The sequence below is a fragment of the Peromyscus eremicus genome, chromosome 1 (genome assembly GCF_949786415.1).
Source record: "Peromyscus eremicus chromosome 1, PerEre_H2_v1, whole genome shotgun sequence".
NCBI lineage: Eukaryota > Metazoa > Chordata > Mammalia > Rodentia > Cricetidae > Peromyscus > Peromyscus eremicus.
The window spans coordinates 172611399-172630614 of NC_081416.1; the positions used below are offsets into that span (position 1 = coordinate 172611399).

General features: G+C 45.3%; 1 protein-coding gene across 1 annotated transcript; it reads right to left on the bottom strand.

Annotated features, from left to right (window-relative positions):
- Window positions 1–5267: 5267 nt before the first annotated feature.
- LOC131902526 (carcinoembryonic antigen-related cell adhesion molecule 3-like) lies at window positions 5268–18869 on the bottom strand. Its single transcript, XM_059253554.1, has 7 exons — window positions 18806–18869; window positions 17929–18288; window positions 14549–14908; window positions 11126–11479; window positions 9525–9884; window positions 6769–7110; window positions 5268–5740 (listed from the first exon to the last, which is right to left on the bottom strand). Exons 1-7 carry the CDS (start codon window positions 18867–18869, stop codon window positions 5457–5459), a joined length of 2124 nt encoding a protein of 707 aa, XP_059109537.1. The 3' UTR covers window positions 5268–5456.
- Window positions 18870–19216: the final 347 nt, after the last annotated feature.

Sequence of the window (19216 nt, forward strand, 5' to 3'; positions counted from 1 at the left end):
TTAAAGGGTGGATATGTAGTAGGACAGGCACATAGGGTTAAGGAAATTGGTTCAGACCAGTTGTCAAGGCATGCATATAACATACTCCGTAAGAGACAACCTGGAGTCTGCATGAGGGCCTAGCAACAGCAACTATCAGAGTTCCTGGTCACTGTCAGAGTTCTTGATCATGCGGAGTCTGCCTGAGGACCTAGCAACAGTTGCTAACAGAGTTCCTCATTGATGTCAGAGTTCCTGATCACGCCCAGCCAATGAAAGATGACCACACAGACTGGGCATTGGGAGCAAGGAATATAAGGCCTTTCCTGTTATTGAATAAATATGCTCTTTTTTTTCCCCTTCAATGGACTCCCTGGTGTGTGTGTGTCATTGATGCTGCGAGGAAGCCATTAGAATCCAAGCAACAAACTGATATTGGGGATAAAGAGTTCTGGGGATTCTGGCTGAGATTCTCCATTGAGGAAGGCAAGATTTCGGGCAGATCAAACAGACACTGCACAGAAAATGGCTGATGTTTATCCCTTGTAGTTGTTTGAATAACAGATGTCCACCATCATCTCAGGCACATAAACTCTTTGTCCATGATTGGTGGCACTGTTTGGTGAGGTTTAGAAGCCATGACCTCTGCAGTGAGATCATTGCTTTGTCAAATTCTGAGAATAAAAATCCCTGAGCTATTTCCAATTTATTCTATTTGTGTTTGCAGTTCATGAGGTGAGCTCTCAGCTTCCTGGTCCCACTACAACACCTGTAGCTTGCTGAAGTGCCTCCCTGCCATGATAGAGCATAAACCCTAATAAATTGTTTTCTTCATACATTGGCTTGGACATGGTGATTTATCACAGCAACAGAAATCAAACTAATATATTTCTGAATAAATATTTTAGGAGGCAGATCATTTATGGAGTAAACTGAACAAATCCAAATGGGGAATCATCAGAGAGAAAGGGAAATTCCTGCCTTTAGAAGGCAAAAATAGCTCTGAGAGCCATGTCAGCTTTCAAAAGTATCACCCAATTGAGTCTAGGAGTGTACTGAAGTAGGTGTGTGGTTCTGTGCCAACCATTACAGCCATTACATTCCAACATCAGCAGATCATACATACTAAAAATCCCCAACTACACTCACATGTGTTAAGTGATCTGAGATGTCACATTTCTCCATGACATGTGGTAACTCTGAGCTTTGCCAGACAGAAGAAGTGCCCCTATGTCATACTTGGCTCCTGCATGGACCTAGATTGATTTGCATGAGTCTTATATATTATTAGAGGGACCAGCCTTAATATTATACATACCAGGGGCTCAGGAGAGAGAACTACTAACAGCGAGGACTATTTTCGGGAAATAGAATCTCAGCACATTGAGCTCTATAGTCCACTTGCTTTAATTCCTCTGGCATAACATCCTATGAACACAGCTTCAGTTCCATTCTTGTGCCTAACTCCTTTCTTGCATGATTTCTCTCTATACTTATCTATTGCTCCCTCTAAGTTCTATCTTAATTCTCTTGTCTTAATTCTGCCTCATCTAGGTCCTTTTCAGCTTGTTCTTACAAAGCTAGTACTTCTCTGTCTGGCTCTTCCTCATCTTCCATCTCATTCCTCTTGTACTTTCTTTAATCTAGTTCTTCCCCATCTCAGTTTGTTCCTTTCAGGTTCTTACCCGTCTAGTTCTTCCATTCTCTTTTCCCTTCTCCATGCTGTTCTCTCTCTATCTACAGAAAATACCTGCCTTTTTCCCCCCAGGGCACATGGTTCCCTGCCTCCTCAGGAATGTTGTTTTATCTCTCACCTTGAAATGTAAGAACCTCTTTTGTTCTCAAAATGCTCTGGAGAACCACTAGGCCTCCTCAAGGCCAGAGGATGGTCTGAGCTTCATTAGCACAGGAAACAAAGCTAGGCATTTCCCACTAGCTTGTCTCCTAAACTCAGTAGAGGAGTTAGTAACTTAGTAGGTTCAGCAGGTCTAGGGAGCTGAACTGTTTACCAATTGGTCTGGGCATGCAAGGATTTCATAGCAGAAGACAGCTGGAATATTAAAGGCTAGGTAACACCAAATATTCAAAATAAATGGCTTTGCCTTTTGACAGACCCTTGGCTTGTCAAAGTTCAGCTCTAATACACAGCTGAATCTATATGATATATTCTTGCCGCCCACAAAACATGAGCAAGCACAGGATGACATGGCCAACCTCGGTGTTAGTAGTGGTGGTTTTATGTCATGAAACTGAAAGGATTTGAGGAGTCTGTCTCTGGCCCTGTGTAAATACACAGAAGTTACTCACAGGTAACATTTATGTTGACTGGGTTACATTATGTTGCACTCATTGGGTCCTAGGTTACACACTCATAGCATACTAAATCAGTCTTAAGAACATTGGAAAATTGAAAGCCCTGTCAATCTCAGACAGCATCAACCTAACACCCTTCAAAAGTTCTAAATACTTATCCACCACACGGTAGTTTATATCCTCAGACTCAGGTTCACATTTATGCTACTAAGTCCTCACCCTCCACTGAGTGGGAGTTGTTCTTGTAGTTATCTGTAATGGTGCAGTGCAGACAACAGAGAGAAGATTGCCCTGTATGAGACCTCTGACACTTGCAAGGGTCTCATTCAACTAGTGTTGGCCTATCTCTGCCAACCAGATTGTGAAGTAAGTGAGAAGGTAAATCACAGGAGATGCAAGATAATCTGAATGCTCCAAGATGGTGGGCCCTCCTTGTTATGAGAGTGAAACAGACTGGTTACATGGGATAGGAGCTACAGAAGTTGATGATAGACATCCCTAGGAGGATCATACAGCCCAAATTGCTGTGACCCTCAAGATGCATTGAACTCCACACCTCAGTATGATCCAGTGCCCTCCAAACTTTTGCTGTCTAAGACTGTACTAAAGATAGATGATGATTAGAGTTCCCATGTGGCTTCACTGGGTAACCTAACAACCTATCCTCAGTACTTGATGTTTGAAATCTCAACCAAGAGACCAGCAGTAGGCCTGCTTTCAGATCGGTGGTCCAGGTGGACCACAACACAAGCCATTCTGCTTAGGTGGTTCATGATGACTGACATAAGCCACTGGTTACCTAAGGATGAAGCATGAATCTAGGAATCATTTAGGAATGTGAAGGATTAGAGCAGGCTTTCAACAGAACTGTTTTCCCATGGGCTATAATGCCCCTTCTCAAGTGTGTGTGGACCTGTAGAGAGCTTTTGTAAGGTTCAGATGGATAGTGACTATATGACATATAGAATATAAAAGCAATAACTTGCTGAAACTGGAATGATGGACCTGGTGTGTTCAGCATGTGTTTTGTTTTGTTGTAGCTCGTAACATAAGATCTAGACACCTGGGGAACCTCAAGTAATTGTCTCCTTAAGTTTGACCTGTGGGTACAATTGGAGACTATTTACTTGTTACAAATTGATGTGTGAGCACCCAGCACACCTTGGATATTGCCGTTCCTAGGCATGTTTTCCTAGGCTATATAAGGAGAAGGTAGCTAGGGAAATCCTGAAGAGTTTTCCAGGAAGCATCATTCTTCCATGCTCTCTACTTGACTTCCTGTTGGTTTGAATAATGATACAAATAAATAATAATCTTTTACAAAATCAATGGATCAAAAGTTGGCTCTTTGAACTGATTAACAGTTTTGACAAACATTAATCTGATTTTCTTTATTTTTAAAAGATTAACATTATTGCCAGGCAGTGGTGGCACACGCCTTTAATCCCAGCACTTAGGAGGCAGAGTCAGAAAGATGGATCTCTGTGAGTTCGAGGCCAGGCTGGGCTACAAAGTGAGTTCCAGGAAAGGCACAAAGCTACACAGAGAAACCACGTCTCAAAAAAACCAAAAAAAAATTAACATTATTAGTACTAAAAGTGAAATTTGACATCTTATATTCCATTTTCAGAATTCTAAGAATCCCATGAGTACTCAATAGTTACTTGCTAATTGTTGACTGACCTAGATGAAACAGACACATTTCAAGAAGCCCAGAACCTACAGAGATAGAAGCATGAAGAAACACAAAACTGATGCCTTTTCACAAAAATGAACAGTCTTTTTGTTTGGTTTGGTTTTTCAAGACAGGATTTCTCTGTGTAGCCCTGGCTGTCCTGGAACTTCCTTTGTAGACCAAGCTGGCCTCAAACTCACAGAGATGATCTGCCTACTTCTGCCTCTCAAGTGCTGGGATTAAAGGTGAGTGCCACCACCACCAGCTAAAGTGAACATTTGTTAAGGATGAAAACAGGCAACCTAGGAATAGAATAATTTCCAGTGCATTAGGGGAACACATGAAAACACACAGCCCATTCTGTATTGGGGGGGGGACACTGAACTTTCCCTCTAAGATCTGGATCAACACCAGCATGCTGCTGTGGCCACATCTGTTCAGTATTCCCTTAGGAGTCCTAGACAGAACAATTAGACAAGACAAAGAAGTGAACGTGGTCCATCAATCAGCTGTAATATAGGTCTGTAGATGACTTCAAGTTATCTGTAGAAGATCCTTAAGATTCTACAGAAATTTGTGAAACTGGTGAGCACACCCACCCATCTTAGCCATCCTTCTGTAAATTAATATTGACCACAAATAATTGCATATACTGTTTTGTCACAGGCATAGAGAAATAAAATAGATGTGGTTGCACAGGGCTGGAGAAAATGGGACTGGATTAACAAGGCTTTGGGAATGGACAATGGTGATGGTCACATGAACATATCCATATGTTCATGCCACTTAGTTGCCCACTTCAAAATGGCCAAATGGGAAATCCCATATATGTCTCAAAAAGTGTTGACAGGAAAAGGAACCTTGTGTAATATCACCCTGTCAATGCCACTCTCATGTTAGAAGCAGTCCAGGTCAGCCTTTTGACATGTCGTGTTTTTTCACATGTGTACCTAAAATAAACTGTGGATCAAAACTGTTTCATAACAAGTTATGTCCGTGGGGGAAAAGGACAGTCCCTTCTCCTGTCACTCTTCCTCACTTCACATAAATGACTGTTGTCTAGGCAGCATAGTGTGAATGACTTCTACATGGAATGTATTTGGATACAGGAGAGGATGCATTTACCTTCACGCAAACACTGCAGCATGTTAACAGGGGACACAGAGCATCCAGAAGTTTGGGGGCTCATGAAATTAATTTCCATGGATTCTGAGAATTGTCTATACATTTAATCTAAAACCCAAGCTCTAAACTCCTTTGCAATTCTGTTTACTATATTGATGTCTTCTTTTTCCTTTTGCAAACCAAGTCTCTGTTTATATCCTGGCCTGTCTTTAGACACATGTTTATGCCAGGATTACAGTCATGAGCCACCAAGCCAGCTGTACCTGAGTAGTAATTGACCATTTCTACCACAAAATTTTTCTCCTTGTTGTACCCCATTGATAAAGAAATGCCCCTACTCTGCTGTAGTGTGAGAGCAGAGAGGTTACTCCTTCATTACAGCAAGCCTGACTGGGAAACTGGTCATTGAACTGGCTGGGTTGGAGACCTCACACTTATACTCTCCAGCATCCTCCATCCTCACAGGATCTATGCTGAGTCGGCACTTTTTCGGTGACAGGGTCATCCTGTCTGTGAGCTGCAGACTCTGGTTATTGAAGATCCATTGGGTGGAGATTCCAGTGTCAGCTGAGAGGCAGGTGAACACAACAGAGCTCCGCACTGTAACTTTGGTGCTAGTGACTCGGATAAAGGGCTGTGTTACAGGCTCTGTGAAGCAAACAAGGAGGGTGAAATGACAACAGCTCTTCAGAGATCTCAACAAGCCCCTCAGTAGTCAGTGAACACATAATAAAGCCCCTAGGGTGGAGACATTGGGGCTATGACAATAGACAGTTTTCTTGTAATCTGGATCTCATGGCTTTTGTGACCCTGATTCAGCCTCTGGGTTTCCTGAGTCTATTTCCCTTCACCTGTGCACACAGTGCATGATCATTTCTTGTCTCTGAGTAAGCTTAGTTATGAGCAACAGCATGACATTCAGATGGGGGAACTGCTCAACTCAGCAGCATCTGTTACTTTTTGCCTGCAGCAGGGAATTCCCTAGCCTGGACCCCTAAGGATGAAAAGATGCCTAGAGAAATATCTCCTCTAGGGGTCCTCCTCTTGGGGGCCCTGACCTTCCTGTGATGTCTGTTAAGCCCATCATCAGAAGAGATGGCTTATGTCCTGGCACCTGTCCACTGAGTAGGAGATGCCCAGGTGACCTACCTAACCACATCTGTCACAGTACTACATAGCTGGTCCCGCACTCTATGGGTCTTAGACAGTCAATAACACCTTGTTCCCTATCATCTCTAACAGGAAGTCAAACTCAAGCCTGAGAGAAGGGCTCTCCTTGGTCACCTGGGGTTGAGTCTGAAACAGAGGTCTGAAGCCAGGGCTTCCTGATACTTACTTCACTGTGATGAAACCATAGATCTCTAAGATAGGCCTGGCCTGACTCCCAAGGGGTCTTGCTCAAGGCCATGATCCTGGTGAGAGCCCCAATATTCTGAGGCTGACTGACATCCTTGGGCTAAGTTACTGAACACAAATCCTTCCCTGTAGAGGTCATTACATGAGGGATTCTGGTCAAATTTACTATGTCTACCTGAAGTGTGTCCTGTACTAAGTACTCAAACCCCAATGTGGAGACACAATATAGAGAGGAAACAGTCAGTCCAAAATGGACACTCCTGTATGTATAAAGAGAAATCAACCCCACCAGAACTCAGAGACTCCAAATAATCACTTACTGTATATGTGGAGGTACACATGTGCTTCTTGAGTTTCAAACTGTGCATTTAAGGTTCGTAGGGTATAGAATCCAGTGTCCTTCTTGGCAGCATATTGGAACAGTAGAGATCCATTGGGGTACACAGTCTCTCTTCCACTGTGTGCAGGCCCTAGCATACTTTTATTACTAGTTACTACATTCTGTGCAATTTTGGTACTTTTAACAATTGGTATCCCTTTATACCAGACAAAGGATCGAAGGTCCTCTGGGATGTTATGAACAAGTAGGAGAGCATTTTCCCCTTCAACAACATTGTGTGGCATTGACTCAATAGTGAGCTGAGCAGGAGGGAGCCGGCAAGCTACAAGGGAGGATAGAAGAGAAGAGAGACAAATTCATCAGTACTGAGAACTTTGTTTCTGGTATAATGTGAAGTTTAGGTCCATCACTCGGCTGAAGTGGGTGGGCATGTCTGTAAACTCAGAGGTGCCTTCCTTCACTTCTCCCTCTACAGACCCCAGTCTTCACATTCTGCCCTCTTTGATCTCTTCCCTCTCTGGAGGCCATCACCCCCTGACATCAATTATAGATGGGCTTCCTGGTCCATCATCAATTCACTGGAGATGGAGCCTTGTTAGAAATTCTACTTTGATCTTTTTGTAAGGCCTAAGGCATGGACTGGCTCAGAAAAATGTGGGTGGAAGTAAGAATGAATGTTCATGGATTTGCAAGTCTAGGTGTTTATGAAATTCTCATGTGTGAAGCTATTGACACCAGTTACAACTCCAGCTTACATTAACTTATACATGTGTGGGGAGTCAGTGTGTGGGTCTGGGTGTGTCTGAGTGTGAGTGTTTCTGCAGGAGCAGGTGGATGACATCCTGTGTGTATGAGTGAATGCAGGTCACAGCACCTAGATGGAAGTCAGGGAACAACTTGAAGGAGCCTTTCCTATCCTTCCACCTTAAAAGATTCTAGCTAGTCTATGAGATCCCTCCCCACACACTATCAGGCAGTGTTCTCTTCACCTATGAGCAGAAGCCACTATCTGGGGCTGCAGCCTTTGCAGAGAAGCACACAGTAAACCTCCATGGTGGCTACAGCCTGCTCTGCCCTCCCTCTGTGGTGAACAGCTTTTGGTCCAGCACTTCCCCCAATTCCTACAACCTTCCTTCCTCTGAGCTCAGCCTCCTGACAGATTGGATGTTGTCCAAGGCCATTCTCTGTCCCTTCAACTCTTAGTCCTGCCTGGTATCCCAGTTAACTTCTCTCTATATTTTTTCAGTCCTCCAGACCATGCAATGAGCAACAAGGTTGATAATCATCTCTGTGCCCTAGGGCAACAACAATTCACACCAGGGATCTCCTCTGCTGTGTTCTACCAACCTGTCCTTTATGACACAGATTCCTACCTGAGTGCCTAGTCTGCCCTGTGTTCTCAATGTTCTGAGAAGGTGAGATTTACTCCCTGAAGGAAGGTGACAGAGATGTATGTGAGCACTAGAAAGGACCCATCTGACTCATGCCTGGACAAGGTACAGAACCATTCTTAATGCAGTCAATGGTCAGGGCACATTGTCATGAAGCCCAATACGAGAATCATGAGGATGTGAAGCAGGAGGTGACCTGAGTTCTGCAGAGAGGGCAGTGGCTCATCATCCTACGGAGAGTTCATAGAGACCCTTAATCTTTCTATGAAGGCTGAGCTATGCCTTGGGTCTCTCTGTGTCCTTCCTTGGATGCAGCTGACCTCTGTCTAGGTGTGTCAAGATATGTGGCAGTGGTTGGCGGGGGTGGGGGGTGGGGGGTGGTAACACAGGATTCTCTGGCAAAGAAGTATGCTTAGAAACACAGGAAGGAACCAGTAGGTCTAAGAAGGCTGTCAGTGACCTCCAGGTCTGTAAGGGAGGAGGATGGAATCTAGGCTACAGTTAATCTCATGGTTCCAGGATATGCTTTTCTACATGTTGATTCTGTGTCCTATAGCCACCTAGTAATAACTAGAGGAAATGCACAGATGTCTTGGAGATGTCCAGATAAGCACCTCTTACTATTTGCCTGCCAGAAAGAATTCAAATGCTGGACACCAGAGGAAAATCACTTGCTAGGAGGACTTGTGTCCTTTTATCCTCCCCTTGGGGACCCTGATCTTCCTGTGAGGTCTCATGATTTCATCAGGACAGTTAGTTAATGGTCTGGCCACCTGACCATCTATACTCTCCACATGTGGTCTCTGGTGAAGATAATCCAGGGGACCTAGCCTACCCATACCTCTCATGACCATGCACTATCTAGTTCCACATACCAATAAAACCATGTTCCTTGTCAGCTCTAAAGGGAAGATAAGTCCCATAAGTGACAGAAGGCTCCCAAGTGTTATCTGGAGTCCATCCAGGGACATAGATTTGCAGCCAAGGCTTCCCAGAGCCCTGTGTGAGGATCCCATGACTTCCTCAATTGGGGACTGCTTGACCCTCACAGATACTTTCAGGAATCATGTGCATGGTGACACCTCCAAGGTTCTGCACTGAAGGTGACAACCTGGGGCTGAGTTTACCCAGCACAGGTATTCCACTCTGCAGGTAAAGACAGGTGAGGGGTTCTGATACATTACAGTTTTTCCAAACTATGTGTGTCCTGCAGTAAGGGCCTAAACCCCAGTGGGGGGACACAGTGCAATGGGAGAGAAGCCAGGCACAGCTCAGTCCAAACAGCCCAGTGTACAAAGTAGGATAAGCCACACCCAGCAGCTGGAGGACAAAGAGAATCACTTACGGTTCACATGGAGCTCCACATGTATTTTTTCAGTTTTGAAAACTCTGTTTAAAGTTTGTAGTGTGTAGAATCCTGCATCTTTCTCTGTTACATTCTGGAGGAGCAGGGATCCATTGCTGTACATTATGGTTCTACTGCTGTGGGCATGCCCCTGGGTGATAGAATTTGTGGCGCTGTTGTATTCTGCAATTTGCAAAATATGGCTGCTATATATTGATTTGTACCAGGAAAAGGTTTGCAGATCTTCTGGCAGATTATGAACAAGGAAGAGAACGCTTTCCCCTTTAGCAGCATCCCGTGGCACCTGTTCTATGGTGAGTTGGGCAGAAGTGACATCCTTGCAGCAAGCAGAAAGGGAGGCTGAAACACACAAGAAAAACAGTTATCACAAAGATCATTGTGTTTGGTGGAAAGATGGCAAGCTTCATCCTAGGCAGGTGGATCCATCACTCACCCTGAAGATGCAAGTGTGGGTGCTTCTAACCCACCTGGTGGGTGTCAACAACATGACCACTAATCCCTCAGTGCCCCAGAATATGTCATCTCCTCTACAAGGAACTCCCTCCTGGGGTGTCTCCATGGCTGTCCCTCACTGCCCTCAGTCAAGCACACTGAAGTTGAGATTATGCCTCCTCTGAACTTTTTCTCCACAGACCCCACATCTTCATTCTTGTTTTTTTTTCCTCAGTTTCCTTTGTGATTCCAGCCAACCCCTGACTTCACCTTCTAGATGTCCTTGCTGCTCTACCCTGAAGCCCATAAGTCTAGGACTGGGTGGGGTCCAGGAGAAGTCTGATATCATTGCTGGCTTAGGTATTCGGAAAGACTTAGAGACTAGGATGGCTGGATTTAAGTCAACTTCACACAAGCTACAGTCGATTTGAATGAGGGGGACTCAACTGAAAGTGCCACCACCATATGGGTCTGGAGGAAGTCTAGAGTCCAGTGTTTATACTGGTGGTAGTTGTGGGAAGGTCCAGCCTATATAAAGCAATTTGACTCCTATACTCAGGGTTCCAGGGTGCTATAAGAGACCTGGCTGAGCAAGCAATCAAGAACAAACTAATAGGCATCGCTCCTCCATGGTCTCTGCAACAGGTCCTAGATTTTATTTATGAAATTCATATTTGGGAAAATAAATATCCCAGTTTTACATTGGCAGCCAAAGAACCATTACTCCCATTTAGCTCTCCTAGGCATTAATATTCTGGCCCTGGCAAATGCTATGATCACTAGTAGTTGAACCTAGGAAAGAGGAGTGTGGCCAGAGCTTCCTAGTGCTCACCTCTCTGTTAAGATGCCAAGTTTTCCTCAACCATGCCCTGATTAATGCCTGCTGGGTCTTTTTTAATGAAATTTGCATTGAGATCCCCATGAGACTGAACATATTTTGACATCTTTGACTGAGTTACTTTTGTGCCAAGGACTTTCTTAATACATGGATGTGTCAGATGATGGAGTATGATCTATTTGTCTCCATCATGTGTGTTCTCCACTAAGTGTTCAACCACCAACATAGTAACACTATATACAGGCCAGAAAAGACTATGCTGTGTGTCTAAGCCCCATAGGACACTGAATAATTACAGAGAATCACTTACTGTCCAACTGGAGATGAATATGCACTATTTCAGGTCTCATAGCTGTGGTTACAGTTAGGAGAGTGTACCATCCAGCATCTCTATAGGTGGTACTATGGAGCAGCAGGGATCCATTGCTGTACATTGTCTCTCTGCCACTGTGTGCAGGACCCGGCACACTTGAATTTGTGGCTATTATATGTTTGGCAATCTCACGGCTCTGGGACACACGATCTCCTTTGTACCAGAAAATACCTCGAAGATTCTCTGGGAGATGGTGAACCACTAGAAGAACACTTCGACCTTTAGCAATGTTAGGTGGAATTGATTTAATAGTGAGCTGGGCATAGGTGGGATGGTATCCACAATGGGAAGCTAGAAGGGAAGAAAGATCCATTAGTAGTAGAACTTTTGTATTTGCCTAATTTGTTCCCTGTGTCCTGAGAAGATGTGTCCATTACTCAACCTAGGTGTTTGAGCATCTTCCTGTCCTACTGGGTGAAGGTCAGCACATGACCTCTACCCATTCAGTGTCCCTGCACATGTCATTTTCTCTGTATGGCACTATCTGCTCTGTTGTCAACAGAGTCCTGAATCTCTGCCCTCAGACCACTGCTAACATTCACTGTAGAGTGCTGTTGGAGGGATGACCTCCTGGCTTGCTTCCCTATAGACATTGACAAGTGACTCTCTGGCTTTCTGTTCTTTTTGTTCTTTCCTCTTGTGGTTCCACTCAACAACTGACTTCAAGTACATTTAGTAGGGTTTTGTGAAGATCAGGACTAATCTCATTTTTTGGAAGGCATGCTACTTTGAAAAGATTCTGACACCTGGGGAGAATAAATGAATGAATGAATGAATGAACATGAGAATAAATAACCAACGTTCCGATGTCCAGAATGTCAAGGTTTTTTTAATGAAAGAAACTCTTAGCTTTGTGGCTAATTGATATTCCAGTTTGATTTATTTTTTACATATACTTCCATTTCATGTGTGTGTGATGCTCTCCCTATGTGTGTGAATGGATGTAGGTGTGAACACACGTGCATTTCTACATAGATGTGTATATGGCCAGGTGCATGCCACAGTACTTATATGTGGGGAAGAGGACATTTTTGAGGAGTAAGAAGGTTCTTCCATCTACCACGTTGGAGCTGAGGATTAAACTCAGGTCACCAGGCCTGGCAGAATTTGCCTTCACTCATTGAAACACCTCACTGACCCACCCAGGACAGATTCTTTTCTGTGCCACCCTGTCATAGTTGAGAACATCAGTCTTCAGAATTCAGTAGCCAATGTGATTGCCATTGAACAGAGAACAATCTGGCTTTCATCTGCACCCTTACCATTTCCTGTTCACAGAGAACTTCCTGCTGCTGAACCTCTGTGCATCTCAGTGTCATCTCCACTAAGGGGGAAAGAAGACACTTTAATTCTCCTTCAGACTCTTGTCTTCCTTGGGACTCCAGTTCTGATCACCCCACTTTTACACACTGTCGGGAATTCTCTCTTCATTTAGGAGACTAGCCCTTGTCCATAGGCCCCTTGAACAAGGTAGGGATCTTGATCCCTGGAACAGGGAGTGTCTCCAAAGGATCCAGCACTGCCACCATACTTCACTGTCCTAGAGTCACTTCTCCTTCCCAGAGTCAACTGCATTGTCCCAGAGTCAGCTCTGCTGTCCTGAAGTCACCTCTGATGTCCTGCCTCCCTAGACCTGAGCCTGGTATAAGGCAGAAGCCCCTCCTAGAGTCACCTGGGCTGTGGGTGGGTCCTTGTCCAAAGCACTGCTGTCTCCTCCTCTTGGAATTGCTTGGTGATTCTCTTCCCCAATCTCTTTTGTTATGTTTCAGTCCTTCAGACCACAGATGTAAACAACAGGCCAATAACCATCCCTGTGCTCCAAAGTGTTATAGCTCACCCCAGGGCTGACCACTGCTGTTTCCTGGCCTTGGCTCTGTAGCACCGAAAGGGGGAGGGGGGACTTTGTCTTCCCTATGCATTCTTTGTGACACAGAAACTGTCTGTCAACCCAGTTGTCCTCATATCCTCAATGCTCTGGGAAGGTTGAATTAGCTCTCAACTAGAAGGCAATGGATGTCTGTGAAGGCTGGAAAGGGACCATCTGAGTGATGCCAGGGGAAGGACACTCATCGCTTATGACTAGGGTCACCATTTCAGGGTCTCAACCAGGACAGATATCCAGGAACTGTTTTATCAGGAAATTCATGTCTTGTGTGTGGAGAAGGTCACCTATGTCTTAGACAGCTGTTGCTCACTCTGCTGTGGAGGGTTTAAAATGGAAGCCTGAATTCCAGCCTCTTCTGTTGTTGGCTAAGGTATAGTTCAGGTCTTCCATGAGCACTCTGACAATTTAGGGATGTCTCTATCCTTTGCTTGGGAATTCCCCTGTGGTCACCCTCTCTTTCCCTAAAGAAGATGCTAGAAGGAATGAGGCTGAACATAATCCCCTAGCATAGAACTGTTCTCAGAATGGCCTTGTGAGAGGCACTTTAGGTCTGTAGTGACAGAAATGGAAATCACACAAGTTTCTTTCATCTTCTCCAGGAAAGCAGCATCTTAGGGGTTGACTGTGAGTTAATATCACCCCCTGGAGATTGATAGGATGACTGGAGCTAATGTCTGGGAGCTGTCAAGACCAGCAAAGCCTGTTACTACTTGGCTGCCTGAGGGAATTCCTTGGATTGGACCCCAGAGGACAAGCACTTGCCAGGTGGATCTGTGTCCTCTCTTCTTCACCTTGGGGACCCTGACCTTCCTGTGAGTCTTATAAGTCCATGAGGACAGTTGACTGCTGGCCTGGGCACATGTCCAGCTCTGCTCTCCATGCTGAGTCTCAGAAGGAGGTAACGAGGTGACACACCTTGAATGTGCCTCTCATGACAATGCACTGATTGGTTTCAAATGCTATGAGATGTGAATATCCAAAAACCATTATTCCCTGTCAGCTCCACAAGGAAGTAAGAGTCCAAACCTGGTACATAAGGAAGTAAGTGTCCCCAGGATCACTTGTAGTCAATCCTCAAACAGAAGTCTGGAACAAGGGCTTCCTGGTGCTCACCTCTCTTTGAGAAAGGCAAGATCTGCCTGATGCCAACATGATGTCTGTCTGAACCATGTACATGGTGAGAACTCCAAAAGACAAGATTGAGTCTAAGGCTCCTTGCACAGACTTACCCTTTATCATCACACACACACACACACACACACACACACACACACACACACACACACCCCTCTGAGGGTGGAGTGAGGGCAAGAGTCTGATCTATGGCCATTTGTCTCTGGTATGTGTGTCTTGCACTAAGTGCTAAAACACTAAAGAGGGGACACAGTTCAGAGTGGAGGCATGCACATGCCAAGCAAGAGAGTCCTGTGTGTCCACACAAAACCCAGGACTGAATGATCTTGAGAATCACTTACTGTCCAATTGGAGCTGCACATGAGCTACTTCAGCTGCCAGATCTGTGGTCAGAGTTAATAGGGTGTAGAATCCAGCATCCTTCCAGGTGACATTGTGGAGAACCAAGGATCCATTGCTGTACACTGTCTCTCGACCACTGTGTGCAGGGCCTGGCACACTTGAATTCTTGGCTATTATGTGTCGGCCAATCTCATGGTTCTTGAACACATTAATTCCTTTATACCAGGAAAGGGCTCGAAGATTCTCTGGGAGATTGTGAACCACAAGAAGAACACTTGACCCTTTTGTAACTCTGGGTGGCACTGATTCAATAGAGGGCCGGGCAGAGGTGAGAGGATGCCCACAGTTCATAAGAGAGGCTGGAAGGGAAGAAAGATTGATCAATAGTTGGACCTTTGTATTTAGCGAAGATGAGGCCCTGTGTCTTGAGCAGGTGTGTCCATAGTTTTGCTTGGGTGTTTGGGTGAGTGACTTCCTGTCATTTACTGACTTCCAAGTCTTCAGCGTCCCTGCACATGTCATTTCCCCTGTATGGCACTCTCTGCTCAGATGTCAACATAACCCCAGTTTAAAGCCTCAAACTACTGCTCATATCAGTGTAGACTGGTGTTGGGAACAAGACTCCCTGACCTCTTCTCTACAGACCTTGACACCTGACTCTCTGACTTTTATGTTCTTTCTTCTTGTGGATCTAGTCAATACCTGACTTCACCTTCTAGCTTTCTTTAATTTCAGCCCACTAGGACTAGGGAATAGTAAGAACCTGGATTCATCTTATATTTTTTTAAAGAAATGGTGCCTAGAAAAACTCAGATATGTGTGGAGAATCAATGAATGAATGATATCCTGTGTATGCTCATGAACGTTTAAGAAATTCATAGGTTAGGGAATACAGAGTTGAATGTTTCCATTTGCTTTGATTTTTTACACTCACTTGTATTTGTCTGCGAGTTTGTGTTCAAGATCATGACTCAGGATATGGGAGTGAGTGCAGGATACAGTCCTAGGTGAACGTCAGAGGACTTGTGTTCATTAGTCTCAGCATGTCAGATATTTAAGCAAGTGCTTGTATCTAGTGAGCCATGTCACTGATCAATTCAAGAAATTATTATTAGCCGGGCAGTGGTGGCGCACGCCTTTAATCCCAGCACTTGGGAGGCAGAGCCAGGCGGATCTCTGTGAGTTCGAGGCCAGCCTGGGCTACCAAGTGAGTTCCAGGAAAGGCGCAAAGCTACACAGAGAAACCCTGTCTCAAAAAACCAAAAAAAAAAAAAAAAAAAAGAAATTATTATTCTTTAGGATGCCAAGGTGAGGACATCAGAGTTCAGTTATTGTCGTCATGCTGATTAAACTTGGGTAAGAACAATCCCCTACCCCCCTTTGTTTTTCAGATTCACCAAGGATAAGAGTAAGTTAGCTGCTGCTGAGCCTCTGGCCTACCCTTTGTCTTCTTCTCTACAAACACTAAGACTCCTCTCAGGTTCTTATTCCCTTAGGAGACTCCAGAGGGTAGGTCAATCCTCTCTTCCCATATGCTGTCGACTCATGGTCTCCTCACCTGTGATCAGGAGCCCATGAGAGTCCGTGACTCTTTGCAGAGGGAAACAAAGGTGCATCCCTAGACTTTGTGGCCTGATAGATCCTTGCTCTGTGGCACATCTCCTCCCAGGCTCTGTTACCCTTCCTTCATGTGAACTGAGCCCTCTCCCAGGATGGAGCATCTCCCAGGGTTCCATGGGCTGTGGGGTTCGCTATTCAAAACCCTCCTACTCTGTTCCCTTACTCTTAGTGCTGCCCCCTATCCCTCTCTACTTCTCTCTTTATGTCTCAGTCCTCCAGAACATACAGTGGTCAGAAGGGCAGATGAGCATCCCTATGCCCTGAAAGAACAGCAGCTCACCCTGGGGCTGCCCTCTGCTTTGTCCTGGCCTAGAACTGTCAGCACCAAAGAGGGAGCCTCTGCACTCTGTGTACAACAGAGAATCCCAGCTGGGCACCCAGTCTGACCTGTGTGCTCGGTTCTCTGAAAAGAAGGAATATCCTATTAGCAGAAAGGTGACAGAGGTGTCTGCTAGGTCTCAAGGGACGAGCTGAGTGAGGCAGGAAGAAGAGGACAGATCCATTCTCACTGCAGTTATTAGTCAGGGTTCTGACCCAGGACAAAGGCTCTTGAGCAGATGAGTCAGGAGCCTCACATCCTATGTGTGTGGGAGGAGGTGACCTGGGTCCTATAAAGAGGGCTCTGGGCTCCATCATCCCATGCAGCATTTCATGATGATGCTTCCATTTCTGTTTACTGAGCTATGTGCTGAGCCCATGTGCTCTTTGGCCTCTAAGATGCCTTGGACCTCTGTCTAGGTGATTCCCCTTGGCTATCCTATCTTTCTTGAAGGAAATATATAAGGTCTGGTACTCAACACGATCCCCTGGCACTACAGAAGATGCAGAAAGCAATGTGTATGTCTGGGAAGTCTGTGTCACTGACCTCCAGTCTGTAGGGAGAAGAGTGGGAGCCAGGATACAAGGTAAGTTCCATTTTAGGGAAATACCTTTCAGAGTGTTGATTGTGTGTCCTGATTCTCCCCCTGGTGACCACTTCGGGAACTGCAGCTTACCTCTGGGGAACTGTTGAGATCAGACCTTGAAGACATTTACCAAAAAGAAAGAATTCCTTGAAAGAATTCCCTGAGGTGAACCACAGAGGACAAGCATTTGTCAGGCTGACATTTGTCCTCTGTCCCACTCCTTCATGACCCTGACCTTCCTGTGAAGTCTCATAAACCTATCAGGACTGTTAATGGCCTTGGCACCTGTCCAGCTATGCTTTCCTCTTGAGTCTCTGGAGAAGATGTCCAGGGCATTTAGCCTAACTATGGATCTCATGACAGTGCACTGGCTGGTTTCACATGGCACAAGACTTGAGCTAGTAGAAATCACTATTCCTGATCATAGGAAGTCAAAATCCAAACTTTGAAAAATGTTCTCATGGACACCTGGAATTGAGTCTGGGACAGAGGACTGGAGCCAGGAATTCCTGGTGCTCCCCTCTCCCTGAAGATCCAGTGTTATCCTAAATCAGGCCCAATGTTGATTTCTTCAAGGTCTTTCTCATGGACACATTCCTGGTAAGAACCCCAAGAGTCTAGACAGAGGATGATATTCTAGGTTGAGTTACCCACCACACGTTCTCTTGTGTGCAAGGGCTCTATTCTACTGCAGTTATTCTACACAATTTAATGTGTCCTGCATTAAATTCTCAAACCCCAACATGGGGACACAGTGCAGAGAGGCGGTATGCGTATGCCAGGTCTGACACTTCTGTGTGTGTCCAGTAGATTGAACCCCACCCAGCATGGAGAATTCACAAAGAATTACTTACTGTACACGTGAAGGTGTATGTATATTGTTGATATAATTTTTACTTTTCTACTTCTGGTTTCTAGTATATAGAATCCTGTGTCCTTGTGGGTGACATTTTGAATCAACAGGGAGCCATTTGGGTACACGGTCTCTCTACCACTGTGTGCTGCCCCCGGCACAGCAATATTGTATTTCAGTGTGTAGGTCGCAATTCTATGGTCCATATCTGCTTCTTCTTTAAACCAGGATATGGTTAAAAGATTGTCTGGCAGATTGTGAACAAGAAAAAGGTTGCTTTCTCCTTCGACCACATGGGCAGGCACTGATTCAATGGTGACTTGGGCAGTGGTGGGCTGGTACCAACAGGTTAAAAGGGAGGCTAGAAAGAAAGGGACAAAAAGCATCAATATTGAGCAGGTGTGATCATCACTCAGTTGAGGCATCTGGCTGGTGGTATGTCCACCCTCCTTGATGAAGATGAGCAACACGACCTCCATTTTTCAGAGCCTCTGACTGTGTCCTTTCCTTTTCACAGAATAATCTTGTCACTTCTTTGCCTGGCTCCCCTCCTCAGTATTCCCATAGCTCTCCTCACATAAGGAGTATTTGGTGTGATGAAGCCACTCTGACCTCCTCCTCTATTTGGAATCACCATGCCATGATTGGGTCAGCTTCAGAACATGGCAAACAATAGACACACTTTGAATGAGGAGTGTTTGGGGCTTTGCTCTTCCCCTCATCACCTCTTGTCCTCTGAGAGCTTCAGGATTCTGAGTCTCTGTCCCTCACTGCACCTCCTGCACCATGATTGCAAACAGAAACCCCTAGTCTTCTCTCAGGATCCTGTCCTCTTGAGTTCTCCTCCACCCCCACAGTCAGAGAGGGGGTACACTTACCTGTGAAGAGTAGTCCCTGCCAGGGGTTGCAGCCCTTGCAGGGAATCATTGAGGACTCCACCATCTCTCTTCTCACTGTGCTGTTCTCTGTATTAGGAGAAGAGATTCAGCTGCTACACAGCTCCCAGGCTCTTCTGTCCTTCCTCCTTCTGAGATGAGCGCTCTCCCAGGCGGGAGCATTTCACAGACCACAATGGGCTGTCAGTTGTTGGATCTGTGTCCAAGGCACTGCTCTGTCCCTTCCACTCTCAGGGCTGTCCCACATTCCTCTCATCTTTTCTTTCTTATGTAACACATTGAGCAACAAGGCTGATAAGCATCCCCGGGCCCTCAGAGAACAATCACTCATCTCAGGCCTGACATCTGCTCTGTCCTGGCCTTGGGTCTGTCAGCAAACAAGAAGCCTCCACC

Excerpts from the sequence above, each read along its gene's own strand:
- LOC131902526 (XM_059253554.1), bottom strand. The coding sequence starts at position 18,869 with ATGGTGGAGTCCTCAATGATTCCCTGCAAGGGCTGCAACCCCTGGCAG. Across the intron at positions 18,289-18,805 it reads GCAGGGACTACTCTTCACAG|CCTCCCTTTTAACCTGTTGG; the intron begins GTAAGTGTACCC and ends CTTTCTTTCTAG. Across the intron at positions 5,741-6,768 it reads TGTGTACCTCCACATATACA|AGCCTGTAACACAGCCCTTT; the intron begins GTAAGTGATTAT and ends TTTGCTTCACAG.